The sequence below is a fragment of the Nestor notabilis genome, unplaced genomic scaffold (assembly GCF_000696875.1).
Source record: "Nestor notabilis isolate BGI_N333 unplaced genomic scaffold, ASM69687v1 scaffold4883, whole genome shotgun sequence".
NCBI classification, from domain to species: Eukaryota; Metazoa; Chordata; class Aves; order Psittaciformes; family Psittacidae; genus Nestor; species Nestor notabilis.
The window spans coordinates 1-14,853 of NW_009920436.1; the positions used below are offsets into that span (position 1 = coordinate 1).

Genomic DNA, 14,853 nt, shown 5'->3' on the forward strand with positions numbered 1-14,853 from the left:
ATCTCTTCTCTGCCCAACGTGTAGCTGTGCCATATAACCAAAAGACGAGGCAGTTCAATAGAGGTTGGGCATTTCAGCTGCTCCCTTGCTTTTTACAGGGCTACATGCTGAAAAAAGGTCACAAAAGGAAAAACTGGATGGAACGATGGTTTGTGCTAAAACCCAATATTATTTCCTACTATGTAAGTGAAGATTTGAAGGACAAGAAGGGAGACATCATCCTGGATGGCAACTGTTGTGTAGAGGTAAAAAAAGACCAAACAAACAACAAGGCGTGAGTGTCTCTAAAGATAAGAATGAATCCTTCTTTGTGTGTGGGTATCAGAATTCTTCTGATATCTTTCTCATATCAGAAGATATCTTTCTGATATCTTTCATTAGCACAGCTTTTGTTACTTCATTAAAAAAATCCCAGTTCATAAACACTCTTAATAAAGGTTCTTAGTGCTGTTATTTGTGGCTTTGTAACAAATAACTGCATGTGTATATGCATACTTGACAGCGTAACTTAAATTTTAGTGTTTGCAGGGCTAATCCTTTTGCTACCCATTCTAGGCCTTGCCTGATAAAGATGGGAAGAAGTGCCTTTTTCTCATAAAATGTCTCGATAAAAGCTTTGAGATCAGTGCCTCTGATAAAAAGAAGAAGCAGGAGTGGATTCAAGGTGAGGCTTCAAAAACCTTAGTTATGTGAAAGTTAAGGTAAGCTGAAGTCTTGAAGCTGTGCTTTACTCAGGTTTGAAAATCTTGGTCTGGTGAGTTTTGATGTCTCAGTTTTGGGCACATGGAAAAGATCTTTAAGGAGCCTGAGATTTAGGAAGAACTAAGGATCCATGTAGAGGGAATCTTCTTCTGTCATTTAGGTGCCTCAATTTAGGCAGCCATAAACAAAGTTAAATGGATAGTTACTGTCATTTGCATTTTCTAGGGATGGGGAAGGGGAAATATATTGTAAATTGTTGCTTTTGGGAAGAAGGGTAGATCTTGTTCATTTCAGCACTGTAAAATACTGGCTTTGCTTTTACAGTTGTGCTTGAGGTAGTATGGTTTGGTGAGTGGAGGATACAGCTGGCCATTAGGGCTTTCTTTTCTATTCCCACAGTGAACTTACTCCTGTAACACCTTCCCAGATACGTGATGAGTGACAGTTACGTGCATCTTTTGCAGAGTAAGGTAGAAGTCCTTGCGAAGCCACTGTTGCTATTGCCATTCAAGTTTGTGCAGCATTTACATATTTAGAGCTGTGTGCTTTCATTTGCACTTCCCTCCTTACCTAAAGCATGTGTCTAATTGCACCAAAGTCAGATGTATGACAAATGATTACTTAGTTCCAAGAGGAGATATGTTTTCACAGTTGTCGCAGCTGAATAAAATACCGAGTTCATCTGCCACTCCTCAGCTTTGCTCCCTAAATATTTCCTCATTGAATGTAACTGAGTGAGAGCAACTGTCTTACTGGGAGAAGGTTTTCCTTTGGAGTATCAGTAAGAATAAAGGGTTTGAGGTTGCTTCTAGGGAAGTGATGCGTATGTTGGATAACATCTTACTAACTCATTAGGGTCCCTGAATCTAGGCAGTAAGAAATCTTGAAGTGTTGGGGTTTTTGGTTTGGGGTTTTTTGGTTTTTTGTTTGGTTTTTTTTCACCTATTTGTACAAGTGATTTGTACCTCCATGGCCCATCAGAAATCAGTATCGGAACTGACATGATGCATTGGAACTGCCAGACCTTATCCTTGTGGCACACAGCCAATACTGAAAGCCACGTGTCTTTCACTTTTGGTTCGTGTTGACAGCTAGCCTGATGCGAGTTAGGAGAACTGACAGCAGTTATTTCTGACTTAAAAATACATGAAGAAAAGCCCCAAACCAGCAAATAACACAATATCACAAGTATTTATTCATTAAGGCTATCCAGAAAGTTTCCCTTCACTGGTGTTCTGTGCCTCTCCCTTTGTCTGGAATGCTCCTTTCCAGCCATACAGACCACTGTAAATCTGCTGAGAGCGGGGAGCCCTCCACCCCACAAAGAAGCACGCCAGAAACGAAAAGAGTTGCGCCAGAAGCTGTTAGCTGAGCACGAAGAGCTGGAGCGGCAGATGAAAGAGCTGCAAACGGCCAACGAGAACAAGCAGAAGGAGCTGGAGACTGTGCGAAAGGTGGGAGTGGGAGCTGCTGCCCTTCGAACTTTAATCTCACTGGGCTTCTTGACGTACAATTAGGCACCTATTTCCTGTTCAGGTGTTCCCTGAGTGAACGCCTCCAGGGGAGGTGAGCTTGTGTCAGCATCAGCGCCATAAGCGTGCAGATCTGCTGGTTGAGCTGCAGTAAAGCCTTTGACATCGACCACAGCAGGTTCTAAGCACTGTTAGCAGGCTCAGAGTAAATCATGTAGCCCAGCCCTGTCCTCTGTACTTATGAGGGTGTTGTGAAGCTAGTGTAGAAGAAAGCCCTGGCTGTGTGGCTGGTGTCTTGGGTCTAGAGAATCTTGTTTGCAGTTACTTGTGGGGGGTTTGTTTTTCTTTTCTGTGTCACGCATGTCTGTCAGACTTGGGGCTTCACGTTATTTTTCCAAAGTTATGTTATGTGAATTGTGTGTGTGGGGAACTGTTCTTTTCACACAGTAGTTGTTTCCAGAGACAGACATTTAATTTACAAAGATTCCAAAGGTGCAAAGTGATTTTGTGAATATGTATAGGTGTAATTTTATTACAGTAGTTTGTTAAGAGATTTACAGAGCTGAGACACATAGTAGCCATTTATAAACTGTTTAAATGTGTGTTCCTTGTAAGTGCTGGATTGACTTCTGAAAGCCTCAGAATTGGACTAGAAATCTCTGAGTATTAGCAGTAGACTTGCTGAATGCATTATTTTCCTTGTAGACAGCATTTTAGTGTAACTACTGGCAGGAGACAACAAGGTGCCTTTGCTGTGGCTGCACACTCTTTATAACAGTAGATGGAACATGCCTGTGGATCTTTGTACTTTGGAACTTACATCTACAATAGTTCTCCACAGAGACTTGATTAGTATCCAGATATACTTTCTAGGTTTTCTTTTTAAAGGCTTGCAGGAAGATACTGTGGCTTTCACTGCCATGATACCTCTTAACGAGGAGTGTGCCTTGGAAATAGCGTAGATCACCATCAAATGCCTCCCTCGCCACTGCTACCTAACGTTTTGGCTGCTGAGTCCCTGCTGCTAGAGCAGTCCAGATCTTTGTTCTGTGCTTAGTCTAAAGTGTTTCATTCACTGCCTTCCTAAATTGATTTGGGTTCTTTGCATTCCCATTTAGGACAAGTCTGCATCATTGCCCGAGCTTTTAATAAATAAAACCCACTCTAATTAATTTTAGCCCTGACTTAGAAGAAACGTTAATAATTCTTTGCAGTGGGGAGAAGCTATAAATATTGTGAGAACATATTAGAGCTGCTGAGTCTAGAAAGCAAATAAAGTAATCCAAAATGTATATCTTAAAAAGTCTTGTCATTAAGACACAATTTGTAGTGAAGAGAAATATGTCTTTTTTTTTTAGTTAACTTTGCACTGACACCACTGATGTGGGTATTATTCTGTTTGCCTTAAATGGAGTCTGACAGTGGAAAAACATTTTTAAATTTAATTTGATCACCTGTATTCTACCATGTGTTTAATATTCAGAATGCAAAATATACCTGTGTTACCCGCAAATTGATGATAAGTAATACCCCTGTTAACAGAAATCGTAAGGCTGGATTTCTGTGTTGAGTTTATCTTATGGAGAAAAAGGAGGGGAGAGAACATGAGAGCAACACCAAGAGAGCAGGGGGATGTTGACAGGCTCCAGGGATTTTTGTAGGAATCACAGTGGATAAACTGAAGAGAGTTGAGGCAGGAAGCACCTTTTGAAGTGGGCTGTAGTAAAATGATTTCTCAAGGGAAGTAGCTTAGTCTCTGACATGAACTACTGCACTTTGACTAAGTGAAATTAGCGGGGGGGTACTGTGTTGGAGGAACTTAGCGTTTGACTAGTTAGAAAAATGTTCTTCAAGGAAAAGGCCTTGTGAGTGGTTCAGGAAACTGAATTGTTCTGGAAAGCCTACAGTTAGATTTGCCTCCTGATGGAGTGTGCCACTTTATGCAGCATCTGCCAAAGTGGACTTTAAGACTGGTTTGTATTTTGATAGCTCCTGCACTAAAGAATTTCAGAAGAGTAAGAGCCTTTACCTACAATAGGGTTTTTTTTCCATATTTTTTAAGTGGAATTTTGAGCTACACGTATTGAACAGACTGAAAGGTAAGTTTTTATTACCAAGAGAGCATGCACAAGACTTGTGCACCCTTTCTGTTTCAGTTTGGAGGTCCTCTGTGGGCTACAGAGACTCTGTGTTTGCTAACTAACCCCTGTTGGTATCATGTGTTCCTGTGGATTCCCCCTTTCCACACACTCCCAACACTGGGGACTTTCCCCTGGTTGTTGTTGTGAGTAACCTTACCTGACAGGAGCTGGTTCCTCTGACATGAATTAAGCAGGAAGTTGCTGGTACTCCCAACATTGGGGACTTTCCCCTGGTTGTTGTTGTGAGTTGTTGTGAGTAACCTTACCTGACAGGAGCTGGTTCCTCTGACATGAATTAAGCAGGAAGTTGCTGGTAGAGCAGACAAGCAGTTTATTTTCTTGTTGGGCTCTGGCAGAAGCCTAGCACCCACCCTTGCCTGTTGCTCTGCACGTTTGCCCTCTCAGCTCAGTATTGGCAATGTTTGTTAAATTTCAAAGTAGGGAAGGAAACCAAAAGAAAATTTCACTTAAGTAGGCGTCTCGGATCTGACTGCAATTACGTGCTTTCAAATGTTCTGGCAGAGGAGCAACGCTGCTTCTAAAAGGTTGGCATCATTTAAGCCTTTCAAAGGAGAGCAATTCTGTGCTACCTTCTACAGCTTAAAAACAGAAACTAGGAGCCTTCCCCTCTATTTCCCATTTTTCTCTGCACTTAAAGGAATGAAAATTTTAGCTTGGCAGTTTCAGTCATGAAGGCATCTCATTAGTTCATCTAGGTTGTGTGAGGGAAGATGGTTTAAATGCAGTACCTTCCAAAAATACTAAAGATGTTGGGTGTCCTGCTGTTACTGAAGGTCTGTGGAAACAAATTCACCAGCCTGGCATAGTACAAAAGAAGGATGCTTGCTTTCTGTTTCCTCTGAAGCATCAGATAAGTTTCTTAGAAAAACTATGTGAAAGAATTATTTTGTTTTCAGTATTGCTAAAGTTTTGGCTGGTTTTTGTATATTTCTGACCTTCCTTGCATTCTAAAAATTCATTCCATCAAAATCCTGATGAAATATAAAACTGTAACAACTATCTTTAATTGTAAAATCTAGACGGCATTAAAGTTAAATAACTTGCAAGGAGGTGGGAAGGTACCTCCTTGTTAGCTGTTCCCAGGCCTTGGCTAATTTTCCCCCTAATTGCAAGTGATGATCATCAACTAGGATTTTATTTTCCTTACATGGCAATTTAGGGGATGTCAAAGGGATGCGATTCACAATAGTACAATCACTTATTATAGTCAAAGTTTGTGGCACTTCTGCTTTCCCATGGCAGTTTAGTGCTTCTCACTTCTGTTTCTGTATGAATTCTGTGCGTGCTGGCATGTTTTCACTATTGGAGCTCCTGTGAGGTCCTGCTGCCTGGGATGTGGGTTTCCATAGTAGTTTTCTATCCCATATGAGGTAGAGAAGGAAATAATAGTGGTTTCTGTTGATTGTGCAAAAAACTTGGAGGAAGTCTGATAATTTCATTGGTAAATTTAAAATTGTCTTGCAAATAAGATTAAAAAGCACATTTAGAGATTGAGAATAGCCTCAGACATTAAAAATACCCCAAACACTAGTGCCTTAATGCCTTTGAAGGTTTCTCCCATCCATTTCTGTAAAAACAAAAATTGTTAATTAATATTCTGTTCCCTCCAAACGGTTTAGTTTTGACAAGTTGTTTTTCCCCTCTCTCTTTTCTCCCCACCCCCTGCCCTTCTCTTCCAGCAACTAGAAGCAGCAGCTGCTCGTGCTGCTGAGGAAGAGAAGAAAAGACTTCAGAGTCAAGTTGAATTACAAGATCGCTTCAGTTTGGAGCTGGAGAGAGAAAAAATGGTGAGTAGTGCACGTGGTGTTTTGCTGTGATTACACATAGTGAGCAGCGCGCTCAGCACTGACTCCACTCACAGGCAGGCACTGAAAGGATGCCGCAGATTTTGCAGGAGGCTGGAGACTGCAACCTGTGTTGTATTTATTGGAGATTACATAGAGCTGTAGTGAAGTCAAACACTGGAACACCTTGCCTACACCTTGTACAGCATTAAAAGCTTAAATATTATTGGAAAATTGGGAAAAAGATGGCTGTTTGAAAGATAAATCCAGACTGAAGCAATCCTTGCAGTTTTCAGAGATGGAGAACCTGCAGCCTGTACATTCTATATGAATATGCAAAATGAACACAGGCATGATCAAAATGCAGTTTAGGAATTTTATGACTTGAATGTATTCCTAAAACTATTGCTTTTTTATACTACGTATATACCTTTATGCACACGCACAAACAAAAATATTAAAGAAATGTTGTAGGTTTACAATGCTGTTACTATCATCCACACGGAGAATTAACAAAAGAACTGATTTTCAGTCCTCAAGGGCTTTGTCAGGCATAGCAGGCTTTTATGTTAGCTGAAGAAAAAAGAAGAAATAGTCAAGTGGATGTGCTGGAATGTCTTGGAACATAAATGCACCTAGTGCCCCTTTAGAGGCTGAGTGTGAGTTCCTGAATATGATCACTTTCTGGGTCAGTGGGACTTTGGTAAGGGGAGGGTAAACAGAGTGCAGAACGATTAGGCAGGACATGCCCTCACACCTCACTTGACAGCAAGTCCTTCTTGCTGACTTCGGGAGCTGTGCTTACCTTCTGTGAAGTACACGTTACATATTGCTAGATGTTGAGGTTTTGGTGCTTTATCCTGACTCAGTTCAAAGCCAGCTGCCTGCTGTTGTCCCCCCGGCATGGTGATGGGCTGAGTGGGGCAGAGCAGCACGGGCTTCCTGCTCTCGTTGGTGAAAGGGGAGTAATGAGGATCAGAGACTGGGTGGTTGTGGGTATGCAGCATCCTCTCACCTTCCTCTACCCCTTACCTTTGTTTTTTGTTATAGTTGCTCATGTCATAGCAAAACCAGTCATCTTAGCTGATTTCCAACCCTTATTAATCCATCCTGTGCTGTCATGGTGCATCATCCACATCTAAGTGTGCAAAATACGCTGCTGCCAAGGGAGGATTTGCCTGAGGAAAGGAGTGGAAACAGTGTAATTAAACCAGCCTGACCTTTGTGTCTGGGCACTCTTACAAGTTTTCCCTTTCTTTGGTTTAGTGTGTATCTATCTGTAAACTAAGTGACAAGATCAAACTGATTGAAGTTAGGTTTAAACCCCTGTAAAAAACCTGTGCTGCATGAAGTAGGGCAATATAAGTAACCTGTCCTATTATTTGTGTTTTAAAATGCTCTTAGTTACACATCTACAAACCTAGACCCAGTGTTACCAGTTCTGCTCTGCAGGCAGCAGGAAAAGGGTTGTTTCTGAAAACATCATCTGAGGGAAACCTGGCTATTCCTTCAGATATTGGAAACGTGAGTTGAACGGTAGCTCATCTGTGTCCCCAATTTATGCTGCTAGGTAAGACAAAAAATGGAAGAGCAGGTTGCTCAGAAATCATCTGAACTGGAACAGTATTTACAGAGAGTACGTGAACTGGAAGAAATGTATAAACAGCTACAGGGAGCTTTGGAGGATGAGAAACAGGCACGTCAGGATGAAGAGACTGTAAGGAAGCTTCAAGCCAGGTATGGTTTTGACTTAGTAAACATTCATTTCAATTCCCCACTTCCCTCCTGCAATAATAGGTAACTGTGCCATACTAGTGAGGCGTGCTTGCATCGTGGATGCACTGCTGGAGTGGGGGACTGGCTTGCAGTCCGAACACAGGATAGGTTTTTTTTTCCTCAAGCTGTGAAGGCTGAAGCTGCTATTATTTATGATGTTTTCATGTGTTTGATCAGCCCTGAGCAGGGGCGAGTGCTCAGCAATTTCAGAAAAGCAGGCACGCTTTTATTTTTCCATCAGGCGTTGTGCATGCCGGCACTTGAAAAACGGAGATCACATTGTACAGACTTTTCAGTCATGTATTTTATAAATCACTAACTATAGGTAGGACCTTCTGCTGTATTTTATCACAGGTTTAAATTGTAATTGAGAAAGGGTTAAGCCTCCTCTTACTCATATTGGCTTTGTTCAGTGTGGTTCGTTTCATCATCTATTCAGGCCTCCTAAGACAATGAAGATAACTAACTTACGCATGCTTGTTTCTTCTGTGGTTTTCAATGTTGTGTATTTGCATTATTGACTAAATTGTCTGAATAGCCCTTTGTAGCAGTCAGACTGCTTGCACTGCTGGCATGATTTTCAGATCTATATTGAAGACAAGCCAACAAGCAATAACTTTTCCACTACTTCCCAAGGGGCTGAGGTGTGGGGAATAGAAAATACTTATCTTGGCTCCCTATGTGTATGCTACATAATGGTTACAACTTACTTTAAAGTGTGGTTAACACTGCGATCTGCACTGTAGATTACTGGAAGAGGAGTCAGCAAAGAGAGCTGAACTGGAAAAATGGCACTTGCAGCAGCAACAGACCATTCAGATGACAGAAGCAGAGAAACAAGAGCTAGAAAACCAGAGAATGATGAAGGAACAGGCTCTTCAAGTTGCTATGCAGCAGCTGAAACAACTTGAACTGGAAAGGAAGGAGGCCCTTGAGCAATATGAGGTGAGCTGTTCTGTTCATCAACCTTTCATACTTAGCTGAGTTTTCAGTAACTTAACTGAATTTGAAGTTCATCAGTATGATTGTGTGATTTATGATGATTTTATGATTATGATTTAAGAATTAGTGTGGCACAAAAATTATAGGTAGGATAGTTATGTGTTGTTTTTTTTGGCCTAGACCAGTAGTTACATTTGAAAAAGAGGACATGTTTCAGATACACCACCTCCTATATTCTTCTGTCCTCAGTCATACCCTGAAATACCCTGTAGACTGTTTGTCTTCTAGTGCAGACTAACTTCTTACACAGTTCTGTTGCTGCCATAACTAAAGGCCTTATGCTTTTTAATTATTCTTACAGTGTTTTGATGATGTCACAGGGCAATTCTGGCTTTTACAGATGAAAAAACAATGTGCTACCGTAGGTCCTTGCTCCTCAAATTAGGTATTCAAGCACTGAACTCATGTCAAGGGTAGCTAGGAATTAGCTCAGATTCTCAGTATGTAGCAATGCCTTGTGGTCTAAGTGGCAGGCCTGTTCTCTGCTCTGCTGTTTCTGGTGAAGGCCAGTAGCTGTATTCATGGAAGAAATAAGAGTCAGACTCCATTATGGAGTGTGAAGCGCTGCATACTTTCTAGGGCGGGGGAGGTGTTGATCCTGTGTGTATTTAGGTCAGGAAACAAAACATGACTGGGTTTCTGTTTAACTAGGGAGTGTGTTTATGCTGTCTCCATGCCATTGGGGTTAGCTCTGTGCGGGACAAGGGAGTGAGCTGTCTCGACTGGCACAGAATACAAATGCTGCAGTGACTGCAAGCAAGGGCCCAGGTGGGGGAGTTCTGGCTACTTTACAACTTACTGTGTTGGTGTTACATCTAACACCATCCTCAGATTGCTTTTGGCTAACACTTGACTTTTTTTTAGATGACATCTCACGCTTTTTGTATATGAAACATCATTTCCTACTCCAAAAGAATTGCTGAATACAATAAACATTAAAAAAACCCCACCCCAAAACACCACAACCAAAAAAACCAACCCAAACAAACAAGCATCCACAAAACAAATAATGGAGTAAGTCACTGTGATTGTTGACTCATTATTTTAGAAATGATTAAATAAACATTGTGGCCTTCTCTTTGGAATTCACCGAAAGACTAGTTTAGACCGAAGAATACCTTTCTTGCTTGGGTATAACTGCAGCTGTCCTTTCCTAGCTTACATTTTGTGACTTCTAATCGTTGAGATATACCCAGTCTTAGTTTGGAACAAAAAGTGCATCTTTCTGTTTGAGAACTATGGCTTATGCCTTCAATCTTCATGAGGACTAGCCCTACTTACACAGCTACAGAATCTTATAAAAACTAGTTACTTTGGGATGTTGGTTTGACAATTTGCTTTTATTCAGCCAGCAACAACTATATTACCTAGGATAGTTAGAAGTGAAGTTCTCCTGTCTACTCTAAATGGAGTGCTGGCTAAATTAGCTTGGTTCTGTGATTAGATTTTAAAGGATGTTTTTTCTGTCTATATAAACAGAGCAAAGTTGTTCTTGTTTTCCAATGGGCTGTGTCTTATTTCAGGAGGTTAAGAAGAAGTTGGAAACGGCAGCTAATAACACCAAGAGTTGGAAAGATAAAGTAGCTCATCATGAGGGATTAATTCGACTAATAGAGCCAGGTAAGCTCTTAACATAAAAGTTACCAAAACCATGTATTCATTCTGTCTCATATACTCAGCCCACCTAGTGATTTAGTCTGTCTTTCTGTCTTTCTGATGAAGTCTGTCTCCACCCGTGGCTTTCTGGTTTCATGGCAGGCTGTAGATACCACATCTGTGAGAACTGCTGATGGTAACTTCCAAGTCTTTACCTCTACTGGCTCTACTATAACGTTATTAGTAGTAGTAGTAGTAATACTATTATTATTTATTTATTCATTTTAAATAAAGCAAGGATCAACCTGAACATTACATTGTTTGGGCGTTTAATACAGTTAGCATAAATGCTAATTGCCAAAAACATCATGTCAAAGTAGCTAAAATATTTGATTTTTGGGAAAAGCTTAATTAGTTAACATGCCAGCCCAGAGAAAAGTGGCTGTGTAATACAGTGCTGGAGAGATTGCTTTCTTTCAAGGACATATCTAAAGGCAAAAAGAAAAGGGGTTTACTAAGATAGAACTATTGTTTGGGGGGAGTCGGGAGATAAGGATGCAAAAGGTTGCAGCAGTTGCCAACTTCTCACACGAAGCACCTCGGGTCCCCTTTGAGAAGGTTTTCAGTTAGAGAAGAGACAGCCCTTACCAAATCATCCTGTGACGACACTGCCTGTCCCAGGAGCGCTGGGTGAGCGACGTCCCATCAGAAATGCCTGTTTCAAGTATTGCACTCTGTCTTCCAGGCTCCAAGAATCCTCACTTGATCACAAACTGGGGCCCAGCTGCTTTCACTGAAGCTGAACTTGAGCAAAGACAAAAGAGCTGGAAAGGGAAAAAAGCCACTTCTGAGTAACGACTTTAGCTGACGGATTGTTCATGAATAGAAGCCCGCCTTCCTCCGTTCTGCTTTGCACAGAGCAGCTTCTCGCTTACAAAGATCTTAGCTTGCTCAGCAGGTTGGGCCTTTCCACAAAGGAAATACTGTTCACCACATAGGAGTGTCTACTCAGCACTCAGTAATTACGCTGTGTGGTGTCTGACAGTAGTTGCCATTTTCCCTCATGTTTCCAGAAATTCTGTTCTTTTATACAAAACTTTTCAACTGAAGATTTTTATTTAAAAACGTAGCTTGTGACAGAGTTGTTTCCATACTAGCCTGTAACGACCTGGCAGTACCTAACTGATCAAGCGGCATCACTTTATTCCAAAAAGTGAGGGAAGCAATTGTTTCATTGCTTCAGTGAGTATAATTTAAACCCAGGATAAATCGGCCCTGGAGGTTCTGTCCAACTCGGAGAGAGCATTACCTTTCATTACCTTTGAGTCTCCTTTTGGTTTTGCCCTGTCCAGCTGTTGCTCTTCACATGGTGCTGAGTGCTCAGACACATTCTTCCCTAGTGAGGATGGACTGGCTTCACTGGGTACCTACTGGCTGGTCAGATTTTGTGTCCCATTTCCCTTTGTTTTCGGGAATCCAAACAAAAGAACTAGAAGTAGGCAGGTACAAAATGCTGCTCTAAAACATTTGGAAGAAATAGTCATATAAGATTGTTCTTGTACTGTTTCATACTTGAGAAGTGCTACAAAACCTTTGAGAGTTCTCATCATAGTGTAAAAGATGAATTTTAAAATTACAGATTTCTGGAGCTCATTATGGAAGATGATAGCGCATACAAGCCAAATGTCATCTGCATCAAGGCAATGTTCGTGTAAGAAATTCACTCGTAACACATTCAGATGCACCACTTTTGTCTGATTCTTAAATGGGAAGAAAAATAAAAAAATCAAGAGGAAAACTTAAAAAATTTGACATTTTAATTTTAGATAAAAATGATAAATGTGTATCAAAACTGCTTTAGAAAAATATTAATTCCCATTAGTAAAATAATGTCAGCATTTCCAGTAACAAGGCTTCCCAAAGAGCCGCTTGCTCAGAATTCTCTCCAGGGACCAAGCCAGTTATTTCAGTCTCTGTAGGGAAAGGGAACAAGTCTGTGATTTTTGCTTTGTAGATCTCCCAGACCAAACAAGAAGTCAGTCTATTGCTAAATAATATCATACTCCTGCTAAATTGTACAGACACTTTGAGAACTAAGTCCCCCTCCTGAAGAGCAGGTGTCCCTTGGCATAGCCTGTTCATCAGCTTTGACCTTTGTATGCATACCAAACGTGGGCATCCATCTCTTAACATCTGCTTTTTAGTTCAGCTAAATGTTAAATTATTTGTAGTAAATAAGAAGCGAATGTTTCAGAGGTATAACCAGTGTGTGTGTGTACAGCACTGTGATACTTGGATCTCAGAAGGGCAGAAGCTGTACAGAAGAGATCTTCAGCTTTGGAAGTCAAGAGCATTTTATTTGCCTATTAACTAAGACTCACTCAAATACTGGATCTTCTCAGACATCTATTCTCTGGTTGTATTTTTATACTAATTGAAATCTTAAAAATTTCCGTAAATGGAGCGCTGATTAGAATGGCAGGAAAACCCACAATCTTCCTATTTGTATTTACTGTACAGGAAAACAGGAGTTCCTTAAGCTTGCTAACAAGGCAATTTTAAATTGGTCATGTTTACAGAAGAAATGTGAAAAAACAAACAAAACCCAACAACCCCCAACCCGACCTATCATAGAAATACTAATGTATACATTGGTAAACTTTGCTAAAGGAGATAGAACAGTATTTATAACTGCCAGACATCTTTTATCTGGAGAGCAGAAGGTAGATTGGGGCTAAACTTTAATTTTTCTAACAGTCTTTACTTTGGACACATGTTTTTTAAGAACACCAAATGATGCATGTTTTCATATTTTTTACTGTTCTTTAGAACTGGCTGTTTAATAAAGTAATATAAAGCCATTTACATTTCTGAATTGGTGTCTTTTTTTGCGTTTGCTTCTTTTGGGTTACTGGAGTTTAAAATCCAGTAACTGTGGTATGGAAGTATTGCTTTGATGGAAGAAATACCCTCTTTCTTAATGGTCTCAATGGGATTTGGATTAAAGCCCTAATAACAGGCAGCAGTCACAGATAATACCAGTACTACTGCTCTTAGATGTCGATACTCAGTACACCTCGATACAAAACAATGATGGCTCAGCTATTGCAGATTGAGCATTGCTCAATAACACCATTCAAAGGGTGCAGTTTAGCTGTCTTCTGAAGCACAAAGCGCACCCGATGGGAAGCTGGGTCTACACTGAGTGCTACACTGGGACAAGGGTAGACCTGTTGTGGCAGCGAGCTAATGGGGGAACACGGCTGCAGTGTGAGGGGACCCTGGCACACAGAGACATGTGCCTCTGCAGGCACAACAGCCCTTCATTAAAATGTCATCTGTGTACCTCTCTCTGGAGTTATTTCTTAGTCACTACTAGAAGAGGAAATGAGAAAGTCTTGTTTTAGCTTTGTTGTCCCTGCTTCCTCTGGCACATTCAGAAAGCTTTGTGTGAGGTAAAAGTGGGGAAAGAGGTTGGTTAAAGCTGAACCTAGCACATTTTGAGCAAAAGTAACACTTCAGAATAAGCCCATTAAAGCCTCACTGAACACAACATTCAAAGAGAGGGGAGAGCTGTGAGTCAGGGTCACCACACCTCACGAAGCAGTGCAGCATGGAAAACTGCACCCCTGGTGCCATGTGATTTCCTGTGAAGCCAAGGGTCACAGCACTCACTCTTATTCCAAGAAACCAGTCAGACTGCTAGTGGTGAGGATATCCTCAGTGACATGTGCTGCTCTGGACAACTCTCTTCCACCCGAGGAACCGTGCAAAGTCCTAGTACCTTACCTGTGCAGCCAGCTCAGCTTCGCAGAGGCCAGTGGAGAGCTGTGTCTGCTGTTCCTGACCCTCGAGGAGATGCACTGGCAGGCTCAGCCCACTGAGGTTGTCCACCAGATGAGTCAGGTTGACAGGCTGCAGCTGGCGGAACAGGCCTGCAGACCAATAGCACAGTACCCTGTCTGGGTTTTTTAGTCCTAAACCAGGATTTTTTCCCACCCTTTGACCATTTTAAGGAGCTGATTTACGAGACTTATTCACACATGCCCGAACTGTAACAGGCCTGCTTCCAGCAGCACATATTATGTCTTGTTAACTGCATGAACAGCCACAAAAGCAAAGCCTGTATAGGAAAGCAGCGGTGTGTTGGTACAATATATGTATCCCAGGGTGAGGGGGAATGGGACACCCACCTCCCCCAAGAAGCAGCTGCTGAGTTACACAGGCCACCAGGAGCAGTGGCCACACCATCCAGTTCAGTAAAAGTGACCTGAAAACAACTGCCCTGATTTTTATCTCTAATATGTGAAGTAACTAAGCACACAATTTTTGAGGAAACCGGGGCACGGCCAGGAACGG

The 14,853-nt window shown here is 41.4% G+C and overlaps 1 protein-coding gene across 1 annotated transcript; it reads left to right on the forward strand.

Moving 5' to 3' along the window:
* Positions 1–98: 98 nt before the first annotated feature.
* On the forward strand, positions 99–11,363 carry SWAP70 (SWAP switching B-cell complex 70kDa subunit; the record flags this gene model as incomplete). The annotated part of the gene is made up of 8 exons (XM_010010662.1): positions 99–245; positions 556–664; positions 1,975–2,156; positions 6,016–6,123; positions 7,691–7,857; positions 8,643–8,841; positions 10,422–10,518; positions 11,240–11,363. Coding segments are annotated over 8 exons (1,119 nt in total), but the record flags the coding sequence as incomplete, so codon positions are not given.
* Between the last annotated feature and the right edge of the window lie 3,490 nt (positions 11,364–14,853).